Source organism: Pithys albifrons, chromosome 5, assembly GCF_047495875.1.
Source record: "Pithys albifrons albifrons isolate INPA30051 chromosome 5, PitAlb_v1, whole genome shotgun sequence".
Classification (NCBI taxonomy): domain Eukaryota; kingdom Metazoa; phylum Chordata; class Aves; order Passeriformes; family Thamnophilidae; genus Pithys; species Pithys albifrons.
The window spans coordinates 9,832,263-9,858,006 of record NC_092462.1 but is presented as its reverse complement, the minus strand read 5'-3'; the positions used below and the strand labels follow the sequence as shown (position 1 = coordinate 9,858,006).

Here is a 25,744-nt window from a genome sequence, read left to right as displayed (position 1 = left end):
AAATAAATGCTTAATCATGAAGAATAAGTTACTAGAATGGTGACAATTTATAAAAAAACACCCTGCTGGTACATTCAAGAGGATCTCAAAAGATGAGAGTCCTTGGGATTTCAGCAATGTGGGAGGCTTCCTGGTATCATCAAAAGAGAAGAGCAACAAGGCTGGTGAAGGGACTGGAGCACAAGTCCTATGGGGAGAGGCTGAAGGAGCTGGGGTTGTTTAGCCTGGAGAAGAGGAGGCTCAGAGGTGACCTCCTCACTGTCTAGAACTACCTGAAGGGAAGTTCTAGCCAGGTGGGGGCTGGTCTCTTCTCCCAGGCACTCAGCAATAGGACAAGGGGGCATGGGCTCAAGCTCTGCCAGGGGAAATTGAAGTTGGAGATCAGAAAAAAATTCTTTAGAGAGAGTAATCAGGCATTGGAATGGCCTGCCCAGAGAGGTGGTGGATTCTCCATCCCTGGAGGTTTTTAAACTGAGATTGGTCGTGGCACTGAGTGCCATGATCTGGTAAAGGGACTGGAGTTGGACCAAGGGTTGGACTTGATGATCTCAGAGGTCTTTTCCAACCCAATCGATTCTATGATTCTATGATCAATTTATTGAGGAAGGACTTAACAGGGCAGTTCTAATTCCTAGTCCCTTTTAAATGATTTTACACATGTCATTCTGTACATACAATGTACCCCTGTGGAATGTTTAGGTCCAGCACGTACTAAAGGAGTTGATCTTAAAAACTGAAATCCTCTTGAAGAATTTGATCTGTTATCTAATCTTTACACCATTATGTGCAATCTCAGCCTTTTAGGGTTCTGTGACATTTTCATCTTGCAAGAAAACTTATGAGTCTCTTTTTCCCCCTTAATTCATCAGATATTAACTCCCTGAATGATGTACTAATTCCAACTATGAATATATCTTAGATCATGCACTGTGAAAACCAGTGCAGTAATGAATGCTGCAGCATGAAAACGAAAACTTGTCATGCCCATAGGGTGCTTCCTCAGAAAGAAACATGGTAGTTTGTAGTGATCTTTGTAAACTGAATGACTTGCATTTTTCTCTTCTTTTAGGTGTTTGGAAATGCTCCTCCAAGTACAATGACTGAAAAATTCTCTGACCTCCTGCAGTTTACTACCCAAGTGTCACGACTGATGGTGACTGAGATTCGGCGGAGAGCATCGAATAAATCCACAGGTATTTATTGCGTGGGGCATGAGTTTGGGCTTTTCACATCTGTGCATCTTGATTTTCAGATCAGCCAGAGTACTGTGAGCTGCCATTCACAGCAACTGTGCAGGCTCAGAAATTGAAGTCTTCACAATGAAATTGTGTTGTCTTCTGTTTCTTCAGACTGAGAGAGAAATGAGGAAGAGGAAGCTAAAGGTTTCCTCCCTGGGTTATGGAAGAAGCTAAGTTCCAAAAACTTACAACAGATCAAAGGGAGAGGAGGGAGCTCAGTTGCATGGCCTGCTAGGAGAAGGAGGCCAAGAACATGCATGTGGACAGCTGCTGTATCTTGCCTGAGGTCCCTCTTGGTGGTGTGTTGTGTTCCTTGGATGTGTTAACATTCCAAAACTATGCATTTTAAATTAGTTGCCGGCCTGGAAGCTCTTAAGGTGTGAAAGTACAGCAAGTAGATTATGATCAACGCTGCCAGCCCTAGAAAAATGTTAGTGGACTCCTCTTTTGTTCCGAATATTAACGCAGGGTGAAATTTCATTCTGTTGAACCCTGAGTGTGTCAGAACCTGACCTCATATTGGGAATTCCATAACTGAGGACAATGCATAGAGAAAACATGGTTCATTATCTTTCCTCTTTCAGTTCCTCTTCTGAAGAGGAACTATTCTGAGAGAAGTATCATGTCTTTGCCTACTAGATAATTTCAAGATCTGTGCTGAGTTCTCAGTTTGGATTTGGTGATAAATAAGGACTGGAAAAGGCTGTGAAAATTACTATGCAGGAAGTCAGGAGTCACAAACTGTGCCAATTACAATATATTTCCATTTTAAGTAGAGTGACTAACAGTGAAACATTCCAGATGGCTAAACAGATATCATAGACAAAACCTGTTCTCTATGGGTAAACAGGCGCAAAATGTCTTTTCTTTGGGTATTTAGGAGAAATAAATGTCCACCAGCCGTGCTGGCAGAATGGTGGTGTTTGCTTGACCGTTTTTCCTGAGGAACATCTGTTAAGCCTGCTAGTCAGTGGGATTGTGCTGGAAATAACCATTCTTGTGTGTTTATTACTTCAGTTGGTATCCTTAAACCTCGTAAGTCAGAGGTGGATTTTTGTTGATGGTGGTGGGTTTGAGGTTTTTTTCTTGTTTTCTACCCCACTTGGAGGCTTGACCACAATGACTTAAAAGGCAGTTTGGTGCTCTTGTAAGCTTTAATATAGTGAGTACCAGTATTAAAACAGAAAACAGTCATTTTTGCACTGTTATCAGGATTGCTGTTACTCTGGTCAGTAAAGTCTTTTTATAACTCATGTAAAAAAAGCCCGATAGGTCCATGTTCTGCACATCCATTGTGACACTTGAGGGGACCAGGGAGTTGCAGTTTTCCCTCCAGAAAAACCAGTTAACAAGCTGTTAAAACTTATAGCTTGTAGAATTCTGTGTTAAACTGGTTAGAGCTAGATACACATCTTTTGTGATACTGATTTAAAAAAAATTGTCTGTTTAAAATATGTTTTATGTTAAAGGCATGATAGTGTGTCTATGGATTGTGAAGTCTCTTGCATTGTTTTGTTTTTTTAAACTTCTGTGTTCCAAACAAAATGATAGGGCATATCTTAATAGCTGTAGACAGGTATTTATATCTCCTAGCATGTTTGTAAAACTGAAAAAAGAAACAACTGCATGCGGGAAACGTTACTGGTTATGTGCAAGTGCAAATTCCTCATGGTGTGAAGTGCTTCATTTAAGTCAACAAAATTGCTGAGCTTGTGTTAGAGACAAGCTTTCCATGCAAACATAATAAAAAGTCAACTTTAGATAATTAATGAAAGGGAAGAAATCTTACAAGAACTTGATTTCTATAAATGTATTGGCAGTATTTTACGGCTGGGAATGTGGTATGATTAAATCTTACCTGTCAGTGTGTTGTGGTTGGGTTTTTTCCTTCTGTTTCTATTTTTCTTTTTTTTTTATCCTCCATCTCATAATGAAACAGAGCAATTATTTTCATCAGGCCTTTGAATATTTATGCTAATAGCTGTGTGAGTAATGCCTGCCATCGTGGAGGCATATCTGAGTTATTCTTGGCAGAGTGTAGAAGTCTTCTCAGAACAGTGTTTTGTGATTCAGTAGTAACTGTGCCAGCACCTTCTCTCAAGTGGTCTCTGAACATTGCCATGGTAGTCGTGTGTTTGACTGCAGTTTGAACTGTCTCATTTCTCTAGTATGGATGTAATCTTAGAGTAAGGAAAATACAGCAGTTGTATTACCTTGCACATTTAAGTCTTTGGTGTACAACTGTGATGATTTTCAGGTGACAGCAATAATGGCAACTATGAGGATTAGGGAATGGTTTCCCTTGCCACAGGATATTTAGTCTGTCTTAGAAGGTGGTAGGGTCATGGTTGAGAAATACTCTAAAGCTGCCACATTTTCCACAAATAAGTCCAATTTTATGTCTGAATTGATCAAAAAATTATTGGTTGGGTTGGAAAAGACCTCCAAGATCATCAAGTCCAACCCTTGGTCCAACTCCAGTCCCTTTACCAGATCATGGCACTCAGTGCCATGTTCAATCTCAGTTTAAAAACCTCCAGGAATGGTGGACCCACCACCTCTCTGGGCAGCCCATTCCAATGCCTGATTACTCTCTCTGGAAAGAGACTTGTCTCCAGTCCCTTCACCAGCCTTGTTGCTCTTCTCTGGACCCGCTCCAGCCCCTCAATATCTTTCCTGAACTGAGGGGTCCAGAACTGAACACAACACTCAAGGTGTGGCCTCACCAACGCAGAGTACAGGGGAAGGATCACTTATGGTAGTGCTGTGTAAAATATATTTTCAAATATCTCTATAGTAGTCTCAGTTCTGAAATGAACCTTTCTTTTGGCAGCAAGTGCATCTGGCTCAGAGCTGAAAAAGGTAGACCAGAAAAAAGGGAAAGCAAGAATGGAATCTTGAATAAACGTGGTTACTAATGGCTACTTTGGCTGGAGGGCTGGAGGGGAAGCAATGCTTCCATTTAATGTATTTTTGAAAAGACATATCCTTGATGAAATTGGTTCCTGTGTGATTTTGCAGCTATTCCAACAGCATTTCTTTAAACTAAAGTTGCTGGGGAAAGGGAGCCTCAATCCATCCCACTGCTACCAGTTTGATGCCAGTGTCAGGAGGAGATACCCAGAGCCTGGAGAGGGATCACAGGTCAGCAGGAGAGCACCTAAAGAGCAGCACAAAGGAATTCCAGTCACACCAGCCAGTAATTCAGCTTCATCAGAGAACCAGTTTAAATGTCTCTATGCAAATGCACATAGCATGGAGAATTAACAGGAGAAATTAAGAGCCTGCACACACCTGCAGGGCTGTGGTCTTACTGGCATCACAGAGATATGATGAGCTGGCTCCTGTGACTGGAGTGTTGGAGTGGAAGGATACAGGTTCTTTGAGAAGGGCAGGCAGGGAAGATGAGGAGGGGGATGTCATCCTGTCAGTGACCAGCTGGAGTGCACAAAGGTCTGCCTGGGGATGGAGCTGAGCAAGAATTTAGGGGTCAGGATTAAAGGGAGAGCAGCAACAGGTAACATTATAGTGGGGATCTGTGACAGGCTGCTTGACCAGGAAGACCGACTGGATGAGGCCCCCTGTAGACAGATAGGACCAAACTCAGGTTCACAAACCCGGGTCCACTTGAGGGATTTCAGCCACCCCAGTATCTATTGGAGAAACAACACAGTAGGGTGTAAGCAATGTGGGAGGTTCCTGGAATACGTTGATAACTTCCTTCTCCAAGTGATAGAGAAGCCAATGAGGAGAAGTGCTGTGCTGGACCTTGTACTCACCAACAAGGAGGGGCTGGTGGGGAATGTGAAGCTCAAGGACAGCTTTGACCGCAGTAACTCTGAGATGATGGAGTTCAAGATCCTTAGAGCAGTGAGGAGGGTGCACAGCAAACTCACTACCCTGAGCCTGGGAGAGCAAACTTCAGCCTCTGCAGGGATCCTCTAGGTAGAATACCATGGTATAAAGCCTTGGAGGGAAGAGGGCCCAAGAAAGCTGGTTAATGTTGAAGGATCATGTCCTCTAAGCTTGTGAGCGATGCATCCCAGCAAAGAGGAAGTCAGCACAGTCTCTGTGCCGCAGGTTCCATGAGCTGAATAGACTGGCACCTTTAGGTTTATTGCTTGTGTGAGCACCTATACCTTGTACTTGAAAAATCCCACTACTGAATAGCTTCACATTGCAAACTTAAAAATAAATAAAGCATTCCTGCCCAGGTCAACCTCTGAACCTGCATAATCGAGTGGTGATTTCTCGGCTGCAAGAAACGGCAAATACAGAGTACACTTCTCATACTTCATCAGTTGAGTGTGTGCAAACCTGTCATTTGGTACCTTGTAGTGGTTATTCCATGTTAACTAAAATTAGTTTCTAACTCAGTCCTAGTTGTCTGCATTTCAAGCACACCAAAGGACGTCCAGTCAGCTCCCATTATTTCATGCATTGGCAGATATCACAGGGACGTTCAGAAGGATTCCCTTAGTGATGGGCAGTCCTGCAACCTGGAAGGTCATACCCCAAGCAAAATATGAATAAGTGGTTGGGAGAAAAATCCGTGCAACTGTGCAGAAGGGTAGAAAATTGAAGAGTGAGATAACAAAATGGTACATCTCTAGGCTGGATGTTTTTTGTCTCCTTTCAAGGTCAATTTCAGAAGTTTAGTGGTTGTTTGGTGGGAGTTTTTATGATTTTGTGTGCTAGTCTGTGTACATCACTGTTTTATGCACCTCTAAAATTCAACTTAATGTGTCTTTGTTAATTTCAGTGTTTCATTTTGTATTTACAACATTTTCTATATGTATTTGTCTCTATTTACTATTTAATGCTAAATTTATTTTTAGCATACTTCTAGACTGTTCAGCTAATCCTTCCTACCTCCAGAAGCAACAAAATTAATTACTGTTTATACCCTCTGAATGTTGTGATGGTGCAGCTTTTTGTGGTATTTTGAGGGGTTATGTTTGTTTGGGGTTTTTTTTCTTTTTTTTCATTTATTTTGGTTTTGGTTTTTAGGTTTTTTGTGATTCTACCCCTTGCTTTCTTTTCCTCCTTATTTCACAGATTTAGTCAAACTGTTTCACGACTGAATATGCTTTAAACCTCTTTAGGCACTTCTCTAACAGATCTGCTGGAAGACTGTCATTATCTCATCTTCAAACCACTTAGGGAGATCACATTGATAAACATTCATCATCATCATGTTTAACCATTGCAGAAAATCACATCAGTGGTTTGTCTCTGGCCTCTGACAATACCTGCCTTTATTCTTCTTTAAATTCTACTGATCTGCAGGCTCTGTTTTTATTGTTCATTTTTATTGCAGTTTATCACATCAGCAGAATTCATTTTATTTTTGTCCTAAATACACAAAAGTTAGTGTAATTTGTTCAAGTGCATCTTGCCTTTGGGTGAAATGCAGATCATAGTTAAAGAAATCTTATCTTCTACTGCCAAGCAGCTTTTTGGGCTCCTCCATAAGGTAGTCTGAAGTTTTCCTGATAGTGTTATTTTAATGTCTGCTTCTCTTTGAAGATTTGAGGATCTTCCTTGATAAAATAAGTGAACCTAGGGGCAGCTTTCAGACTTTTTTTTTGGTATGTCAACTTTTCTTCTGCTGAGAAGAGGCTTAGGTTGGAAATCTCACATGCTGTGGAAATATACGCTGTGACTACACATGCCTTGGTTTTTTCATTTTATATATATATATATATATATATATATATATATATATATATATATATGTTTTTCCTCTCTGTGGTTGACTTTGCTTTGCAAGACAGTTCTGCTTTGAATTTATTGAAATTGCTGTGAAAGGGTAAAAGAAGTGTCCTATCAGCTACTTTTCATCAGGAGCCAGTTCTGATCAGTTACTTTTGTATCTTACTACTTTTGGTTAACTTCCTGCTTACTTTTGATGCTTCTTACCAGGTCTGATGGAAGGCAAGTGTAGTGCAATATAGAGCCTTTCCAAGAGATCTTAGAAAGCCTGTTCTTTTATCATCTGAGTTTGTGAGGCTAAACACTGGCACAGTTGAGTTGTTTATCTTTGGAAGAGCAGCCCTCCATTTCTGCACACAGCAAAGGCAACAGCCACTTCATATCTGCGACTTGTGATGACAGCCCTGCACTGTTCCTGGTGATTGAAGGCAGACTTTTTGCCATCCCATTTTATTTAGGTTGATAAATCTCTCTTACTATGTAGGTAGTTGGAATGATTTGTGTTTCATTGCTCTGGGTATCTGACTGTGTGTGCAGGCACAAGAAGTAGTAGAGACTTCTGGAAGGCTCAGTTAGAGAAGGGATCCCTGACTCCAGGTTCACTACCCCCGACACACCCACCCATGCCTCCCACTCCACCTTCCCCCTCCTTGGCATATGCACAGAGAGTTTTTCATTAATATTCCACTCTAGAATAAGAATAAGCTATACAGAATTCTGATGACACTGTTATATGCTGTTTAAGGTACTGGGACATCTAACTTAAAGGTTCATGTACTGAATTTGTCCTTAATGCTATTGCTATAGGCAATAACATTGTACTGCAGCACTGATTTTTGCTAGCCAGCTGAATGAGTCTAATCCCATTGCTCTCTACCTGCTGGTTTCCTGAAGTCCAGGATGCAAAGCACCTGTATCACATATGAAACAAATTCTGGTGTTTTATTCTACTAAGCCTCTATCCCATACATGGGCAATCCATGCTGAAAGATCTGACTCCTGTGCATTAACCATGTAACCACATAATTGTGGTCATGCTTATGCAGACATGCTTGCACAGTTGTCACAATGTGGATGTTTACATATTATTTTATAGGCTTTTCTCTTTGCCTTTTTCCTGTTTTTACTGGCTAACCTATCCCAATCCTAGATTGCTTTCTTCTGCAGCAGGAGTTGAAGGACTAAGGACATCAGAGTGGTGCACACAGAGGGTGTTATAATAACATAATAAAAGGGGACTTGGGCACTTCAAAACCAGAGGAAAGGTACGAGAAATAAATTAAGACTAGTGCTGATGATAGAAATTAATCTTAAATGATAGTGCTATCAAATTTGCTCAGAGCAGATGACAAGAGAATGTCTTCCAGCACTTAAAATGCTGTCTGTGTTTTAGGTAATGCTTAATTAAGACTGACAGTTTTGAAACTGCTATTTATAGTGTGCAACTGCTATGCCATTTAGGATGTCAGCAGCATGACAACTTTTTCAAAGGCATGGACTTAACCCCTGAGTCTCACTTGCAAAGATGACTAAAGGAGACCCTGCTCCACAGGCAGCTTTTGGAGACTGTGCCCAAAGGAGGCTGTGCTGCCCTGTTTGGCACCAGCTGTACCTGCCTCTGGTCAGAGGCTGCTGGTCCAGCTCTGCCTCTTGTCAGGGAGAGAACAGGCCACCAGAAACACACCTAATGCTGGACTGGTGGGGCACAGTTCTTGTAGAAGCAGTACATGCTTTAGGCATGCTTGACTCTCAGAATTTAGGAAAAATGGCTTTTGTCAGGAATTCTGGCATTTTATCTATGCCTTTAGTGTAGGAAATAGGAGTTGTGTCATAGTAGTTGTGCTTTCTGAGTCAGTCTGCTCAGACACCTGACCAATGTTCTGCACTGTTTTTTTTGGGAAACAAAGTGTCCACCAGGTATTTCAGGTCCACATGCTGGCAAATTGCTGCCTGCCTGCATTTGTGTGAGTTTTAAAAATTGTCCTGCCTTTTTCACCTTAGTATTTCAAGCTTTGCTTTATCTCTAACAGGGACAATCAGTCTCCTGCAGGGAAGAGGTAGGGGCCTCTCCTTACTTCAGCACCACGATTGGAAAAGCCAGTGGTTTGCACAAAAATCTGTTATAGGAGTTAGTTTGCAAAACAAAAATGTGGGAGAAGAGCCATTGCACAAATGAACCAAATCAGGATTTTTACCTTAAATATGTCTCTCTTTCTTTATGGTGTTTTTTTTGTTTGGTTTGGTTTGGTTTTTTTCTATTTTTTCCTAGGATTATTATCAGAGAGCTTCTGGGCTTTAGGGAAAAACACATCCTCTTTGCACTGGAAGAGAATGAAACTCACCAGCATGGGTGATGCGAAATCTCCCTGAATGAGACATCAAATAGACCTTTTTGTTTGTGAGAGAAAACCATAGGATAAGAGAAGTCTGTTGTCTGACTACCTGCTCACACTGTGAGATAGGACCAGGGACCAAAACCGGATGCAGCATTCCACACGTGATCTAAAGGCTGTTGTGCAGAGGCACTTAGCCACTTCATCTGCTGGTTGCCATCCTGTTGGTAAAAGGGTTTCCTTTACAACTTGATTTTTGTTATGAGGATTCACCAGTGATGATGGATAATGGTGTTGGCTCCATATGGTGGTAGTCACTCTTGTGCAAAGTTAAAGTTAGGAATGTAAACTAAACAACTGTAGACATCTTCTAGGATCATCTACTTCATAGTCCAGCACAATATACAGTCTGGTGCTTCAGAAAATTAATTCTCAGTGTAGTCAGTGCTAGAAGTTTGATAAGTACTTTGCCATGTGGAATATGTTTACTTTCAAATAAACTCCTTTATAGGTATGTGCTGGGAAATCTCGACAGCAAATGAAGCAAACAAACCAATATTAAAATTGGATTTTAGGTCAGTTGTGCACTTATTCCTCCATTAGTAATTCCTTTGTAATTTCTTTTTTAAGTGATATTGTTCACCTTCCTTTTCTGTCTTGGTTGACACTAACAGCACTGAAGATGATTAATACACGAAAAATGGTTTTAGATTTCCCTTAAAGGTAATGGGCAGTCATCACACCTGGCATTATAGACTTCTTAACATAAGTGTGTGTTCAGGCAGCAGTGAAATAGGACTACATTTTCTGTTCATCTATTTATTGAGGCTGATAACTTGCTTATTTGCCTGAATATTTGCCTATGGCTCTGACTGATACAAAATAGCATCTGATTCCAGAAGTGGTCCTTGAATCATAAGAATTAGTCTTGTTAGTGTAGGATGGGAATGTTGTAATTGCTGGTCTTAGTCTTAATTTTACATTTTTCCTGTTTTATATTCCTTTTGCCTTTTTCCTCCTTTGCTTCCCTCCAGTCTTTTCCTGTTGCCCTCCATGCTGTTTTTTTCAATGCAGTGGTTTTTTTCAGAAATTGAGCATCAGCTTTTTCTACTGAGACCACTAAATGAGAGTGACTTCATATTTTGGGGAAGAGTGTGTTGTATTGGATAAAGCCAAAATACTCAAACAAAAGCTGCTGCATGTTGCTGAAATCTGTCTGCTGGTTAAAGAGTGATGTGTGACCTAATGTACTTTTTGCAGCATTGCTGGTGTCAAAGTCAAGTGTGTGTGAAAGACTGGAATGTGTGTCTGAAAAGTGTGGGCCTAACCCTAGTCATTTTTTTTCAAGTAGTGATGTAGAGGTGAACTTATGCTCAGTGCTCAGGACTGCTCAGAGAGGAGTGTTCCCTTCAGCAGACTTGTCAAACTGAATTCTTACTGCACTTTTTTACCTGCCCCCTACAGAGGCTGCAAGTCGTGCCATAGTCCAGTTTCTGGAGGTCAATCAAAGTGAAGAAGCAAGTAGAGGTTGGATGCTGCTCACCACAATCAATTTACTAGCTTCATCAGGACAGGTTAGTCTCAAACATCAAAGCTAAAAAGAACTTATGGGGTGGAAGAGACAAAAATAATAATATAATGACCTGCATAAACACTCACTAAAAGATGTAACTATATTCTGCTTACTGTGTTAAAATCCTTTTTCTCTTATACTGCCACAGAACTTCTACTTTAGCTCCTTGTGGTTTCAGTTGCCTAAAAAACAATAACAATAATAATTTTGGAACTTTAGTTTATAATGTTCTTTTGAATTATGCATGCAGCCTCTGTTGCTCCCAGAGGCTTCTCTTGCATGCTGCCACTGCTGAGCGCCCCATGAGATGCGTGTCACATACTGCACCTAAATAGTTCAGGCTTTGACCTTTGGACACCTCACTGAAGGAGGGCAAAGCAGTTGCAAAAAGCAAAGCCAGTGGGAGTGATGAGTGGGTGATTACATAAATCATTACTGCCTGTGCTTCTGGTGCTGCCCTCAAAGGGAGCCCATCTCTGGCAACTTACTGCACAGCTGTGTGGTTTGTTACTTCTGCTCTAATCTGCCTTTAGAATTCAGCACATCATCTTAGCTGTGTTTTAGTGTGTCAGCAGCCTCCACTCCAATTTGCCTTTTCTTTCCACTGATGGTTTCATATTTTCTACTGCCTTGCTTCTTATGCCTGCTCAGACCTTCATGCCAAGTGAGACCTAAATTGAATAGTCCTCCTCCCACTCCCATTTCCTCTGCTACAAAGAACAGATAAATGATGAGGACTTGGCTGAAGGTCTTGTAATTAACTTGTAAGCTTCTGTTGGCAGAGACTGACAGGTTTTGTTTCTGTCCTGTGCAGTGACTGCTCTGAACTGTGACTATTAGATGCTGTTGTCATGTAAATGAATTATCCTAGTTTTAAAGTTACTGTTTAGGTAGGCATTCAAAAGTAGGTGGTAAATCTGTACTGTCATGTGAACACCTCATCAAAGGTGTGAGAAATTAAAACCAGCATTTCAATCAACTGCATTATAGGAGTGTGACATTTTACATAGAGTAATATGCTGAACTGCTCTTTTTTTTTTTTTTTTGATCTGTTTTCTTCCTCAGAAAACTGTGGACTGCATGACTACAATGTCAGTGCCTTCCACGCTTGTTAAATGTCTGTATCTGTTTTTTGACCTTCCACATGTGCCTGAGGTAGTTGGAGGAGCACAGAATGAACTACCTCTCGCAGAGCGTCGAGCGCTACTACAGAAAGTCTTTGTACAGGTAAGAAAGGTGAATTAGGTTATGGATTGCAAGAGGAATGGAAATGCTGCATGTGAGAAAAGTCCAGAAACTTTTCACTTGGGCAGGTTTTTACTCTTCCCTGATTCTTCACAAACTGATGGCTCAGAGAAAGGTGAATTTTCCTGCAAGCACTGTTGAGGTTAAATTTCCACTCCTCCTGCAGTTTTTGTCCATGGCAAGTACCCCCTACACTAAAATGCATGCAACTCTGCCTCACAGATGCTTAAAAGCAGCAACATGTGCACTATTACTCTGTTTTCATCTCACTGGTCATAGTATTTGGTATCTTTGGCTGTTACTGATTGAAATAGACACAGTAGAAAACATTAGTATTTATAATAATTTATTGATTAATATAAAATATACTATTTTCCCTATAATCATGTGGAGAAAAAAGTGACTACAGGAGCAAGTAATTTAAACATGAGAGCAATCTGAGCTTGCAGTGCTATTAAAATTATCCCCGGGCTTTTCCAGGGAGACCAAGGACTTCAACTGGCTTGCTTGTTTCTGACGTTCCAGTTGGAGATCCTGCAAAGAAATTCCTGAGTGTTCTCCTTTGAGAAGGAGCTGACAGTTACTGCTAGAAAGGGGTCAGTGGTCTCACCACCAGTTTCAGTGTGCAAGTTGTGTGCATCTCTGAGCAGGGTTGTTGTAGCCACGTATGCAAAACCATAGAGGTCTATCAGAACTCACACCCTTCTGGGATTTTAACGCAGTGCCAGGATTTGTAAGTACAATGTCTGACAGGCATTTTGGTGCCTGCACTACAGAAATAAAAATGAGCCTCATTTCCACAATTACTAGCCACAGTGTATGTCCAGCAACAGTGACTGTATTAGAACATACCCATTTGCCCCTTTTTTTTGGCTTCAGTACTACAGGCTCTCTTCCAAATCAGAAATCACAATGTGCTGTGCGCTGTCTGTCAGAAATTGCTGTGTTGTGTTTCAGTCATCTGAGTTAATTACCAATATTACCACATAGGGTCCCCCCAGGTGCACTACCACTCAGCTGTTTGCTGTCCCTCTTCAAAGGGACCCAAATTGGGGCTCTCAGATGAGCTGGATGGAGTGGGTGGGGTTTGAGATTGCTTCCAAACCTGCCCTTCTGGATGCTGACAGCCTTCCAAAGTCTTCCTCCAGTTTTCTGAGTGGAAGCCTTTGCTTTTCCTGCACAGGACACAAAAAGGAGATCAGATGTCCTCAAAATATGCCACAAAGGGATGCAATGCAGTAGCTTCACTTCACTTGTGTGGTTGCATTTTGTCTTGTTTATGGCAACATGGAAATGTAGATCCAGGTGTCAGTTATTTAGGTGGATCTGCAGTGTTGCTGTGGCCTTTTCTGACATGCTGTTTTGGCAATAACTCATTGATAGCCTTCTTCCTGCATTAGGAAGGGATACAGCAATTTGTTTCACAGAGCATCTGCCTACTGCAGCATTTAGACCTGGAAATGTGGTAACTGGCAGAATCTCTGAGAATGGAATAACCTGGTATCCATATAAGTATGCTGTGTCAGCTTAAGAGATTTCAGCTCTGCTGCTGTCTTTTGGGAGTTATTTTAAACTGAACTGGGACTTGAAATAACCATGTGTTGAGTAACCTTATCTTCAGTTCAAAGTACAGAAACACACAAAGGGGAAATAGTGTGTTACTTTTTAAATGTGTTTCCTAAATGGAAGAATGTTTTGCCTTTTAAAAAGTCTAGGCAAAAATAACAATGATCAAGGTGTTAATTCTAGTTGTTTAATGACTTATTTTTTCAGATCCTGGTAAAATTGTGTAGTTTTGTGTCCCCGGCGGAAGAACTGGCTCAAAAGGATGATCTCCAGCTTCTATTCAGTGCAATAACCTCATGGTGCCCTCCCTATAATCTGCCTTGGAGGAAGAGTGCAGGAGAAGTACTAATGACCATATCTCGTCATGGCCTTAGTGTCAATGTAGTGAAATACATTCATGGTATGCATTTTTCTTCAATATTATTATTGGGGTCTTTTCTGTTCTTCTTTTGTAGTTTTCTTAGGAAATAGGCATGAAAGTTAAGGAAAGCTTCCAGGCTTTTGGTTTGGACACATGTACAGGTAAAATTGCAAAGCCCTTGTGTAGTCAGAGAGGTGATTGTAGCTGAGTCTGTCTCATTCACATTTCAGTATAACATTGGAGGACAGTTTCCCCTCATGTTTTGGTGTAGAGTTTATGATGAGCAAAAGGAAAGACTATCAGTAACTTCAGTACCTGCCTGTACAGAAGAATATTCACTGGGAAGATGCATAAATTTGTCATTTTTGCTGTGAGCATTAATTCTTAGTGGGAATTAGTTGGGTTTGGTCCTGTGTTTGAATTGTCAGCAGCAGCCCCTTGTAGAAGCATGAAGCAAGCTAGCAGTGCCCTGTTTACAGCTGCTTGTCTGGGTACCACTCTAGCTGGCAATAAAAGTGTAGAGACATCTGAGGAAGCTGCAGGAAGAGGAACCAGCTCCATGTGTTCTGCTGACACAGTTGGAGCTGTTAGAAGGCCATGAAAGCTGCTGCCCTGTAATAAATACTGGTGCATTATGCAAACCATGGAGAGCTAATTTGGGTCTACTGGGAGAAGATTCCTTCTCCAAGACATCTTGATTTGCAGGAAAAGACTGGGTGAGGCTGTTAAAACCACCTCTGATTTACAATGTACTCTCCATTCTCCAGAACCTCAGGAGTGGCATGTCCTGGTAACAGCAAAACCTGTGTAATATGGGCACTAGGAAATGCCCAAGGGAGCCTGGGCACAGAAAACTTGACTGCAAATCTCCAAGAGTTGATGGATGGAACAGGCAGCTTCTTCCTGGCCTGTGGTCCAGCCCAGCTTCCCCAACCCAAGGGTGTTGTCCAGGTGCTGATCCTCACTTGGCTGAGAGCCACACCTGTGCCCAAAAGGGGCAGTCTCTCAGTGCTCCTGGGAAGCTTACACATAGCCTGTCCTAGAGCCTGTGTCACAACCAAGGGTGGAGATTTTGGGACACAGCCTGGCTGCTGGATGGGTTTGCAGCCCCTGTTTATTCCTTGTTGTCTGACTGACTAGACTGCTGACTCTTCAGCCAGCCTACATTTCTTCTGCCAGGCCTTTGCCTTCCCCACTTTGCCATACAACTTACAGATTACAAGTTTTGTGAATACTGAAGGGTAATTTAAAACTATCTCATGGGCTTAATTTATCCTGCAAGGTATGAAAAGAATGAAGCATCTAGAATCATTACACTTTGCCTCTTGTCCTTTTTTGAGAAAAGTAGCACCCTGACTGTTGCAGGCATGGAAACTGTACAGGGGCAGTTCTGTGGCTGGTTACAGATTTTGGTAGCTAATAAAAATAGTAGTTTACTCATCGTGTATCTTTGCAAAGGACTGGTAAAGGGAAGGCTGCCAGGCTAGTTCATGACAAAGAACTTGGAAGAGTAAAACCAGAAAAAAATTAAAACAAAACAAAAAACCCCAAACACAGCAACAACAGCAAAAAAACAACCAGTGTTGGACCTGCCTGGAAGGAGCTTTGCATACAAAATACTCATGTTACATTTATTGAAAACTGCATGGGTCTGTAGGTATGTAGAACTTGAATTAGGAAATTTGGTAAAATAATGTTTCTAGTATTCTATTTGAAGGTTTTAGTCTGCAGTACCACATAAAAGCATTTGTAGTTTTTAAACTGGACTGACTGTTGAAGTGAACTAACATCCTTGTCATACATTTCAACAGTGTACAGATACTGGGAAAAAAGAAACCCACTCACACCCTGGAAAGCAAATAGTTGCAAGTCTCCACAGAACCATTTTGACAGTTTATTAAATAGTCACCCTTCTCCCACATACTTCACAGAAAATTTCAGTCTGTGTGTTTTCTTGTGCTTGCAGTGTTTCCAATTCCAGACAAAAAGATGTAAATGTAAAGTATCACTTGGAAGCACAGCGTAGTCACAAGTTAAGGTTTTTCAGATAGGGCTTAAAAGGTAACAGGCTTTTTGCCTGCATCTGTAACAGCCTCCTGGTGGGTTTTTGATGAGTGTAGAAGGTGTGTGTGTATATGTGAAAATGTTATGGAGGGCAAGAAAGAAAACAATGGGAGATTTGACTGTGTCATTTGGCATATTACAGCTTCGACCACTGTCTCTTCTCTATGAGCTTCATCCACAGAGGAGTGAAGCTGGCATGTCAAAAGATACTCCAGGTTCTTTAAAAAGTGCAATAAAATCTTAAAACCAGTTAATGTTCCCTCTTGCTTGCTGATTGCAAAAATGAACCTGACTTAAGAGATAACAACATCTGTCAAGAGGCTCATCTTGTATTCAGGGAAAAAATTTAAGGCATTTCATGCAAAGGAGCATCCTTTTTCAGTATCTTATGCTTTAATTTGGCCCCTGGGAAATTTTGTTACCAGCCTAGTTAGGAAGATTAGCACTTTTGCATTGTGCATGCTGTAAAATTTAAAATAGCAAGAAAGGAGCATCTTTAAACCAGAGTGCAACCTAAAATCTCACTATGGATTTGGGAAAACTTTTAGCTATTGACCAATGAATTATTGCCAAACAATACAGACTGTGTCTCTATGATGCCAGCCTGAGAAATACTAACCAGAATTTCAGTAAGATGATGTGGTGTAAAGGCTTATGTGCAGGGTTTTACCTAACACCAGTAACAGTTGAAATCAGTGTTTTGTATAATTTTGTATTTTAAAAGAAAAAAGTAGGTTTAGAATTATTTACAGTTGCCATATTTGTCTTTTAATTCTGTTGAGTTATCTGATCAGACTTTTTAAGGTAAAAACCAATATTTATCTACACAGTTTCCTCCTTACAAGAGCAAAGATTATAAAAGGGAGGAAGGGCTTGGCAAAAGGGTGTTGGGGTTCAGTCCAAAGCCACTAGAGGATCCTTCTCATCTTCAATTGCTCTGTGATATTCAATGTTATGTGATAGGAGATATTTGAGTAAGTTATCTCATTGTTGTGTTTATTGAACTAGTTCTGCTTCTTACTGTGATCAATGTCAATAAAATTCTCAATTTCTTAATTTTCAGAAAAGGAATGTTTGTCCACATGTGTCCAGAACATGCAGCAGTCTGATGACCTTTCTCCCTTAGAAATAGTTGAGATGTTTGCTGGACTTTCTTGTTTTCTCAAAGACTCCAGTGATGTATCCCAAACATTGTTGGATGATTTTAGGATATGGCAAGGATACAACTTCCTCTGTGACCTCCTCCTCAGGTATGTAAAAGTGCTTGAAGAAATAGAGACAGATTCCTGAGCCTTTTTCACACAGGGTGTCAACAAAGAGTAGGTGAATAGGTTTGAACAAGTAAGTGCTTATAGATTATTAAGGAATGAAGATACTAGGCCCAAAACATGACATTATGTGCTTTTCTCCATTTAGGAAACTACATTGTTCAACCTTTTAGTCTTCAGTACTGCTTTATTACTAAATGTTTCTTTCTGTGTGAAGAAAGCAGAAGCTTAAAAGCAACTGGTACTAAATATTTAGAAATAGTCCAGGACATAAAATTTTGGCTGCAATTAGTGATTTGTGGGCTTGGTTGGGGGCTTGTTTTGTTTTGTCTGCTGGCATGGTTTAATGGTGGGCTTGGCAGTGCTGGATTAACAGGTGGACTCACTGATCTTAAAGGTGTTTTCCATCCTAAATAATTCTATGTTTATATTATTGTCTTGTTTTATCATGCTATCATAATGAAAAATCATGTACATAAATGTGGTGCATGTTATGAGGGAATCAGTGTATATAGAGAGTTTGGGGGATTTTTACTTGTACTTTTTATTGAAGATCCTGCAAACCTGCTAATGCAGCAGAAAATACGGTAAGGAAAATGCCTGCCCAAACAAAACTTGAATGTGTAATCTCTTCACGATTTTATTTCTTGACATGAAAGAAACTTCTTTCTTTTCTTTCTCAATCAGCAAATTAGTGTCTGTTGCATTATTTTTGTAAAATCTGTGATCAATCTGTGTTACTTTCTTTGGATATTAAGAGCTGAAGAAGGGTACTTAGCTGTTGAAATGTGTATGTTTTACAAATGCCAGATAGAAACTTGCAAATACGTTTCTAAGTGTACACCTTATGAAGTTTACTTGGGTCAAAGATGTCTCTTAATAAGAAATGTTAAGGTTGTTATCTCCCTCTTTTAAGCCATTCATTTTGGGTTCTAGGATGCTGGGGTTTGGCACCCAAGTATTTGAACTAAATTTTCCACTACATTATATGTTTGAGCTTTCTGTTTATTTGTTTGAAGTGGCCTCCAGACATGGAGGTGGCATTTGAAAATGTTAATCACTGTTAAAATTATTCATGAATTATCTTTGCAAAAGCTGGAATGCCTGTTACGGAATTGTAATTTTTCTTGTATAAATGGAGTGTTGGAGTATATTGTATTTACTAACACATTGATTCAAAGCCATGTAATTCAAGCACAGTTGTTTCCCAGAAACTATCAGTCAAAGCTTAGGTAAAATATGAGGGGAATTCACTGTCAATTAGCAATTTCATCTTCAGGTACAAAAGCAATCCTCTGTAGATAAGTGTTTTAACAAAACTCTCTCCTGAACTTGCTCATCCTTAAAATTAAACAACAAGGGATCCCTGACAAGGCTGTGGGAAGACTAGAGATTTGCAGGTCTGATGGGAGAAGGAGAGCAGCACCTGTGTTCTCTAGGTGACATCAGTAGAGGTTAATAGCATTAGAGTATATTATCCTTACTTTTTCCAGAGGTGATTTTCCAGAAGAAAATACAGGTTTTATCAAAACCCGATCATTTTGAATAAGCCTGTGTATTGGTCAGTGATGAACAACAGTAACATATTCTCCCTGGACGTGTTTTGGGTCAAACTTACTGACAGAGACTTGTTCAGCTCTATGGCTCTGTTATTGAGGATGAGTGTCACATGGGGGTATGAAATCTGGACATTGGGCCTCAGGCAGCCAAGAAGAAAGGCTTTGGAGCTGGCAAAGCAGAAGGATGTGTGAAGAAAGTGGCTTAGTAAAGAAATTTTGGAAGGTCTGTGAGGGCCAGAGGAGTTAGTCTGTAATTTCACCTGGTTGGTGTGAAAGGGCAAAGAATGTGGGGGAATTGTGGAATTACAGTAAGTGAACTTACTGCTTCCATAGTGACTGCAGGATGGACAAGGTTCCTTCCTCAGCCACACCTGACTGAGAAGAAGATGGAGAATTGCAGCATGAGCTACTTCTAAAGGGCTCCCATGTTCTCTTGTCAGCAGGAAATAAAATAGACCTTGTGTTGCATGAGCAAATAGGAGATGGTGGTCCCCAGCTTACTCCTGAGATCTGTAGAGGTTATAGACTTAGTAAATAATTAAACACGGTTTAATTTTTGATGAAGTGGAAGGAAAAGGAGGGTGGTTCAGAGTGGGTTTTTAGGGTTTGGTCTGAGGGTGTGTTGCTGACAGGAAATAATGGTTGGAATGGGATGTTAATGTTTCCATTCTCTGGTGCTCAGAGGTAGGTTTGGAGTTCTAATGAAGGTGCTTCATCCAGTGCTTCTAAGTGTTAGACCTCTACCAAGATGCCATTTCATTAGCATATAATATTAACTCTCAAAGTGGCAGATGTAATCTAGCAAATTAATTATGGATTTATTTAATCACAAACTATATATGTGCTTTCCTATCCAATAGCTTCATGTCTGTGAGAGGATTTTATAAGTAATTTTCATGTCTGTGCTGCTTTTTTTGGTAAACTGTTGAGTTCAAGGAAAGACTTAGAGGTGAATTTCTAAGGCAAATAACTGTATGTCCTTGTAAGTCCAGTGTTAGACTGGCATAATGGTATGACTTATAAACATGTAAGATAGGGCAGTAAAACTGTGGTCTCTGAATGAATGGAGTAAAATGGGTCTTATTAAAGTAGTGCTGCTAACTTGATCCGTTGTATTTTCTTTAGATTAGAACAGGCTAAAGAAGCTGAATCCAAGGATGCTCTGAAGGACTTAGTTAATTTGATAACTTCCTTAACAACATATGGTGTCAATGAATTAAAGCCAGCAGGTGTTACCACTGGGGTACCTTTCCTCCTACCCGGATTTGCAGTCCCACAGCCCGCAGGCAAAGGTGAGCTGGCTTTCTTTCTCTCTGTTTGGCTTTGTGTTGTTTTAAGTGTAAACAGCAAAATACAGAGAAGCTGTGTACTACACAAACTGTTTGCAACTGAGTCGAGGTTCTTTACCTAAGATTGCATATCAAACAGTTATGTTGGGCTCAGAGATTTTTGGTTTGGGGTTGGTACACAAAGAAGAAAGTGTAGGGCTTTTGTCCTCAAGGACTGAAGCCAAGTCCAGCCTCTCTCACTGCAAAGCTGACAGTTTCTGCATGGACATTGTGAGAGATTATCATAGTGTAGAGATGCACTGATTTGATGTATTGTCTTTTAAGCTGCTCTTACTAAACTGATATGAGAGGCTGATGTGCTGGCTTGATTTTTTTTTAATCCTCCTCCCACCCCATTTTGCTTTCTGTTAGCTTTTTTCAGCTTATGCAAACGTAACTTGTGGGCTGGAATCTGTTGTTTCATCACCAGTGTTCACAGAGGGATAAAATCTGTGGTGTGCTTGCAACCACAGTCAATTATGATATAGAGATTAGGTTGAGGAAGCCCCAGGGGAGAAAGGGCTTTATAAAAATAAGCTTATGTTTCACATCCTGTGCTGAAACTTAAATTTTAGGTAAGTCTTGTATATAACTAAGGAGCTTGGAATTTAATAGTCACAGTGGAGCTGGTTTTTCACTTGAGCTTTTTATGAGATTGAATAATACCAGTGATACAAGAAAAAATCTTATGATAGCATTGCATTTATAGATTTATAGGCTAATGGATTTACTTTCACTGTTTCTCTTGTATATCTGGGTTGCTTGGACAATGACTTCCCTTCTCTGCTATTGAGAAAGTTCGTTGTTAATGGGATTTGTTTTTCTTTTGCACTAAATAGTGGAAAAAAGTGATACACTCAGAGTTAAATTTCTCCATGTTTTGATAATAACACTAATTTTTGTTTAGACTAATCAGCTTTTCTGATACAGTAGCATAAGAGAGCCATGTCTGCTGCAATCCACAAAAGAGTTACTTAATTTTGTGGTATTTGTCTCCACATCTCTCAGTTCCTTTTACCTGCTTTTCATTATGGGTGCAAATTGTCTTTTATGAAGACCATACTCATTTGCTTAATTGCCTCTATTTAAAATCTTTTTAGTTCTTGAATTCTGAAGAGCTGGTTAAAATTTGGTTTCTTCAGGGGTCCTCATAATAATCAAAGTTAATTTAACAGTCTTCTTGATTGCCTGGAACAACTGTTGGTACTAAATTGGAATATAAATAGTTGTATCTGACACTGTGTTCCTGTCACATTTAATAAGCTCTAAATCCTCTTTTTTTGACATTTTCTGTAATAAAGAAAGCATGTTAAAAAGTCCTTTTAGAAACAACTGAGTGTGACTTAGAATGTAACTAATGTTCTTCCAGTAGCTGAAATAGTTCTGTATTCGTTTTCAAGGGAGTTTCCTGTTGCCTTCTGGAGAAATACTGGCATGGGAGGTGGTGAGGCTGGGCATGAAGATAATTGAATTTACTGTTAAATTGGACAATTGAGTTTATAAACAGTGAAGAAAGCAGTGTTCCACAGAGAATATGTAATAAATCAGGATTCTTTGTTTATGAAAGGGTTTCTAAATCAGATTATCACTTTGCATATACCTTGTTTGAAAATAAGATTTTATTGTTAAAACATTCTAAATGTTTTGTTTAGAATGTTTTTGAAGTTCTCACTCTTGATGGTTTGTTTTGTTAAAATAATTTTTTACCATTAGTTGTTTTCTGTATCATGGGATTTGTACTTGTACTATTCGCACAGAAGTTTTAGTGTTCTCTTTGAGGGATCTTTTTAGTAGAATAAGAGTAATATCTACTCACAGAAAATTCTGGGAACCACGGGGAGCACTCAGAAATGATGCATTCTTTGACTGAATGAATGAGATTTTAATCAACCTGCAGGTACTTTTAAGAAGAATTTTGTACAACTGGCCTTAACGCCGCCCTGTGGAGTTTCTCTACACAGGCAACTGCCAAAAAGAGGAAGGAAATAGAGAATTTGGTGGCCATGTGTATTGTCTGGCTTTGAATCTGACTGGCAAGGATTTGCCATTGCTTGTTGCTCCATTGAGTGAGGGAATGTGGGTGCCAGAGTTGTGTTCTGCATTAGGGAATACAGAACATGCTACTGTTGCTGTGATGTGTTCTCTCATGGCCTGGGTACATGATGGGCTGGCCTCGTTTTGTCTCTAGAACTGTATCCTTATGTACATTTTAGCACTGTCAACATGCTTACCTATTTTAAAGAAATTATCTTTGATTTAGCTGCTTATGTAAACACTTTCAAAGATGAAGATGCCGTCTCAGTGAACAGTAGATTGTGGGATTTGCAATGAAAGTGGTTGTGTAGAGGCTTCTTATTATATGTGACATATATTGTTATTTTATTCCCACTTGTTAAAATGCATGGATTGTTATTAATAAAAGTACTCATTGTTTATGATGATTAAGAACTTTCTCTTTCCTTTTTTCTCCCATCCCACTTTGTTTCCTGATTTAGGTCATAGTGTGAGGAATATTCAAGCATTTTCTGTCCTCCAGAATGCATTTTTGAGAGCAAAAACCAACTATCTAGCACAAATCATCCTTGATGCCATCACCAATATTTATATGGCGGACAATGCCAACTACTTCATTTTGGAATCGCAGCACACATTGTCTCAGTTTGCAGAGAAAATTCCCAGACTTCCAGAAGTGCAGACCAAATACTTTGAGATGCTGGAATTGGTTGTCTTCAGCTTGAATTACATACCCTGTAAAGAACTGATCAGTGTGAGCATCCTTTTAAAATCCAGCACTTCCTTTCAGTGTAGCATCACTGCCATGAAGACACTCCTGAAGTTCACCCGTCATGACTACATCTTTAAGGATGTCTTCAGGGAAGTGGGGCTTCTGGAGGTGATGGTAAATCTGCTTCACAAATATGCAGCTCTTTTGAAAGATCCCACTCAGGCGCTCAATGATCAAGGTAGTGTGTTCCCATCTGTTTTTCAATACATGTCTTTTTTTGGCTGGGAATAGTGGAGTCTGACACTTAAGAGGAGGAACAAGAGTGTCTGAACATGGACCTCAAGGGCTGAGTTCTGCTGGAGGCTGCTGTGCCATCTTGCAAGCTCATTGGAATTGCTTCTTTCTTAATGTCCTGAGAGAAGCTGGAGGCAAACTTTAATAAAAAATGCTGTATGAATGCAAAATAGTAGGAGTTCATATTTTCCTTTTTAAATATTTTTTGATGTATTGGTTTAAATATTTGTTACTTAACATGAAAAAAGTAAAGGAGCTATGCATAATATCTATATTCTTCCTAGGAGGAGTTACTTGTGGGTTTCGTTGTTTCTACCTCCATCTCTGAAAAAATACCAGAGAGCTCAAACCTAAGATCTCAATAGGAATATGCATTCAAGTTTGCAGACTTCTTTATAGATTGAGTCTACATTTTTCTGAGCATTAAAAAAAATACTGAAATTAGTTATCTTGTCTCCAGAACTGAACATCACAGAGACAAGCTACATAGCAGGTAGGCCTGCAAAGCAGGTCCTGCCAAGTGCCACAGGAGCATACATGCACTTCCAGAGAATTTGGGGGTTTTTTGTTTGTGTTCTTTATTCAAACTGCAATCAAGTTAGTGTGCATCAGTGACACTCCCTTTTTGACCTTAACTGTTGGATGTTTCACCTGGGTTTAATTGTATGCCTTAATAGTGGGTGGCGGCTGCAGATTAGAGTTAGAAAGCTTTGTTACCTGCAGCTTCATTGAAAAACACATCAGTTCTCATGTTCTTGTAAATAAATGTCACCTGATCAGGGTGCTACTTGGGCACACATGCTCCTGTTGTGGCTTCCTTTTAGGAGAGGAATTAAATAAAAAAAAAAAGGGGGCAGAACAAAACAACTCCAAACCCACAACCACTTTTTCTGGAGTGTTATTCCATGTGTAAGAAACCACTTATGGAGTTGGTGGATTTGTTACACCTGTTGAGTCATCAGCACATTTGCTGTAATTATGTGAATGCAATTTTGTGGGTTTTTTGTGGAATTTCTCTTTTCAAGTACTGAATACTGAACCAGAACAGATCCTGTTAAGTCTTCAACTGTGTTATCATTTTGTGGGTTTAGCAAACAATAGTGAAAGGTGTGAAATTACACCTACAGCTGTAGCATCAGTCACTGCTGAGCTCACAGTGCTCAAAAGCTTCTGTTTAAATTCTTGTCTTTATAAATTAACTTTTCAAGTTATTCATAGTTAAGCTAAGCTTTCCCAGGAATGCATGTGTAGACTGAATCTTAATTTGCTCTGGAAAATGGTTAGGCCTCATGCTCTCTGGGGAAGCAAAGAAAATAAAAGTGTTGATGGAAAGTATCAAGGGGTATCTTAGTGTGGTATTTGCTATGACTTTAGCTTTTGAAATTATTTTTAGTGGATTCAAGAAACAGTTCATTTGAGGACCAAAAGCAGCTGGCTTTATTGGTTATGGAGACCTTGACAGTGCTCCTACAAGGATCAAACACAAATGCAGGTAAGTAGAGAGATTGCTGCCAAAATATATGTAAAAGGATAACTCAGAAAATCATGTCTTGACTTTCTATCTTCAGACAAGTAATCAAACACTCTGAAATACACTTCTTCTCTTGCCAAGTTTTTCCAGCAAAGGAAATAGACAGCATAATTTAGAGTGCATAAACTCAAGGAGTACAAAATAGTGATTTAACTTGAGGTTTTTGCTGTTGTTTACTTGAAGATAACCACCACACCCCATCACTCTCCAATAGTACTATAACATTCTGTAGTAGAGCTTTCAACACAGTGTGTATTGAAAGATTCAAGCATATAATTAGTAATGTAGTTCAGTCACATTGCCTTAAATGTGATTAGTAATGCTGGCATCTTTAGTTAAAGCTGTTCTTTCATTTTTAAAGGCTTATTCCCAGTCATTATGTATAAATAGGGCTCTGTTATGATTGTCCTTTTCTCAGTCAGGCAGTTTTATATCATCTTCCATTAGCCAAGATTAAGTGATTTTGAAATAGGCAGCGTGTTTCTCTCAAATTGGTAAAAGCTCTCTCTGAGAGATGGAAATAGCAGATTGAGTAAGGGGTGATAAATGTTTTCAAACCATTTGTTCTGTTAGACAAAGAAAAAACAGAAACAGGTGGGAGGGGACAGACCCTATCCTGAGGAATCAGGGATTTTCTGGCCTTAGAGGCCATGAAGCATCCTTATTTCATCAGGGTTTTTTTCCTCTTTCTCAGTTTTGACTGGTGTTTTCTTACTTCTCATTTTGTTCATGTAAGTAGGAGAAACTAAAATCCTTGATTAATGTTTAAGAAAGAAATCTTGATCATTTTCCATCTTGGTTGATAGCTCACTGTTTAAACATTGGTTTCTGGGTTAATGACTTAAAGGTTGTAATTTGTTTCTTTTCTGCTTTTGCCTGGGCAGGTTTTTTTGTTTAAATTTAGGCCCAGTGTTGGATAACCTCCATTGTTATCTATGCCATTT

At 39.8% G+C, this 25,744-nt stretch overlaps 1 protein-coding gene across 6 annotated transcripts in view; it reads left to right on the top strand.

Annotated features, from left to right (window-relative positions):
* WDFY3 (WD repeat and FYVE domain containing 3) overlaps nt 1–25,744 on the top strand; it is a 173,113-nt gene that overhangs the window by 64,684 nt on the left and 82,685 nt on the right. For all 6 annotated transcript variants that reach the window (XM_071555657.1, XM_071555655.1, XM_071555658.1 and 3 more), the window contains exons 4-11: nt 1,070–1,193; nt 10,751–10,860; nt 11,925–12,086; nt 13,878–14,070; nt 17,159–17,345; nt 20,048–20,214; nt 22,746–23,213; nt 24,663–24,761. In XM_071555657.1, the coding sequence (XP_071411758.1) occupies nt 1,070–1,193; nt 10,751–10,860; nt 11,925–12,086; nt 13,878–14,070; nt 17,159–17,345; nt 20,048–20,214; nt 22,746–23,213; nt 24,663–24,761 (1,510 nt within the window). The remainder of the gene's footprint in view (nt 1–1,069; nt 1,194–10,750; nt 10,861–11,924; nt 12,087–13,877; nt 14,071–17,158; nt 17,346–20,047; nt 20,215–22,745; nt 23,214–24,662; nt 24,762–25,744) is intronic.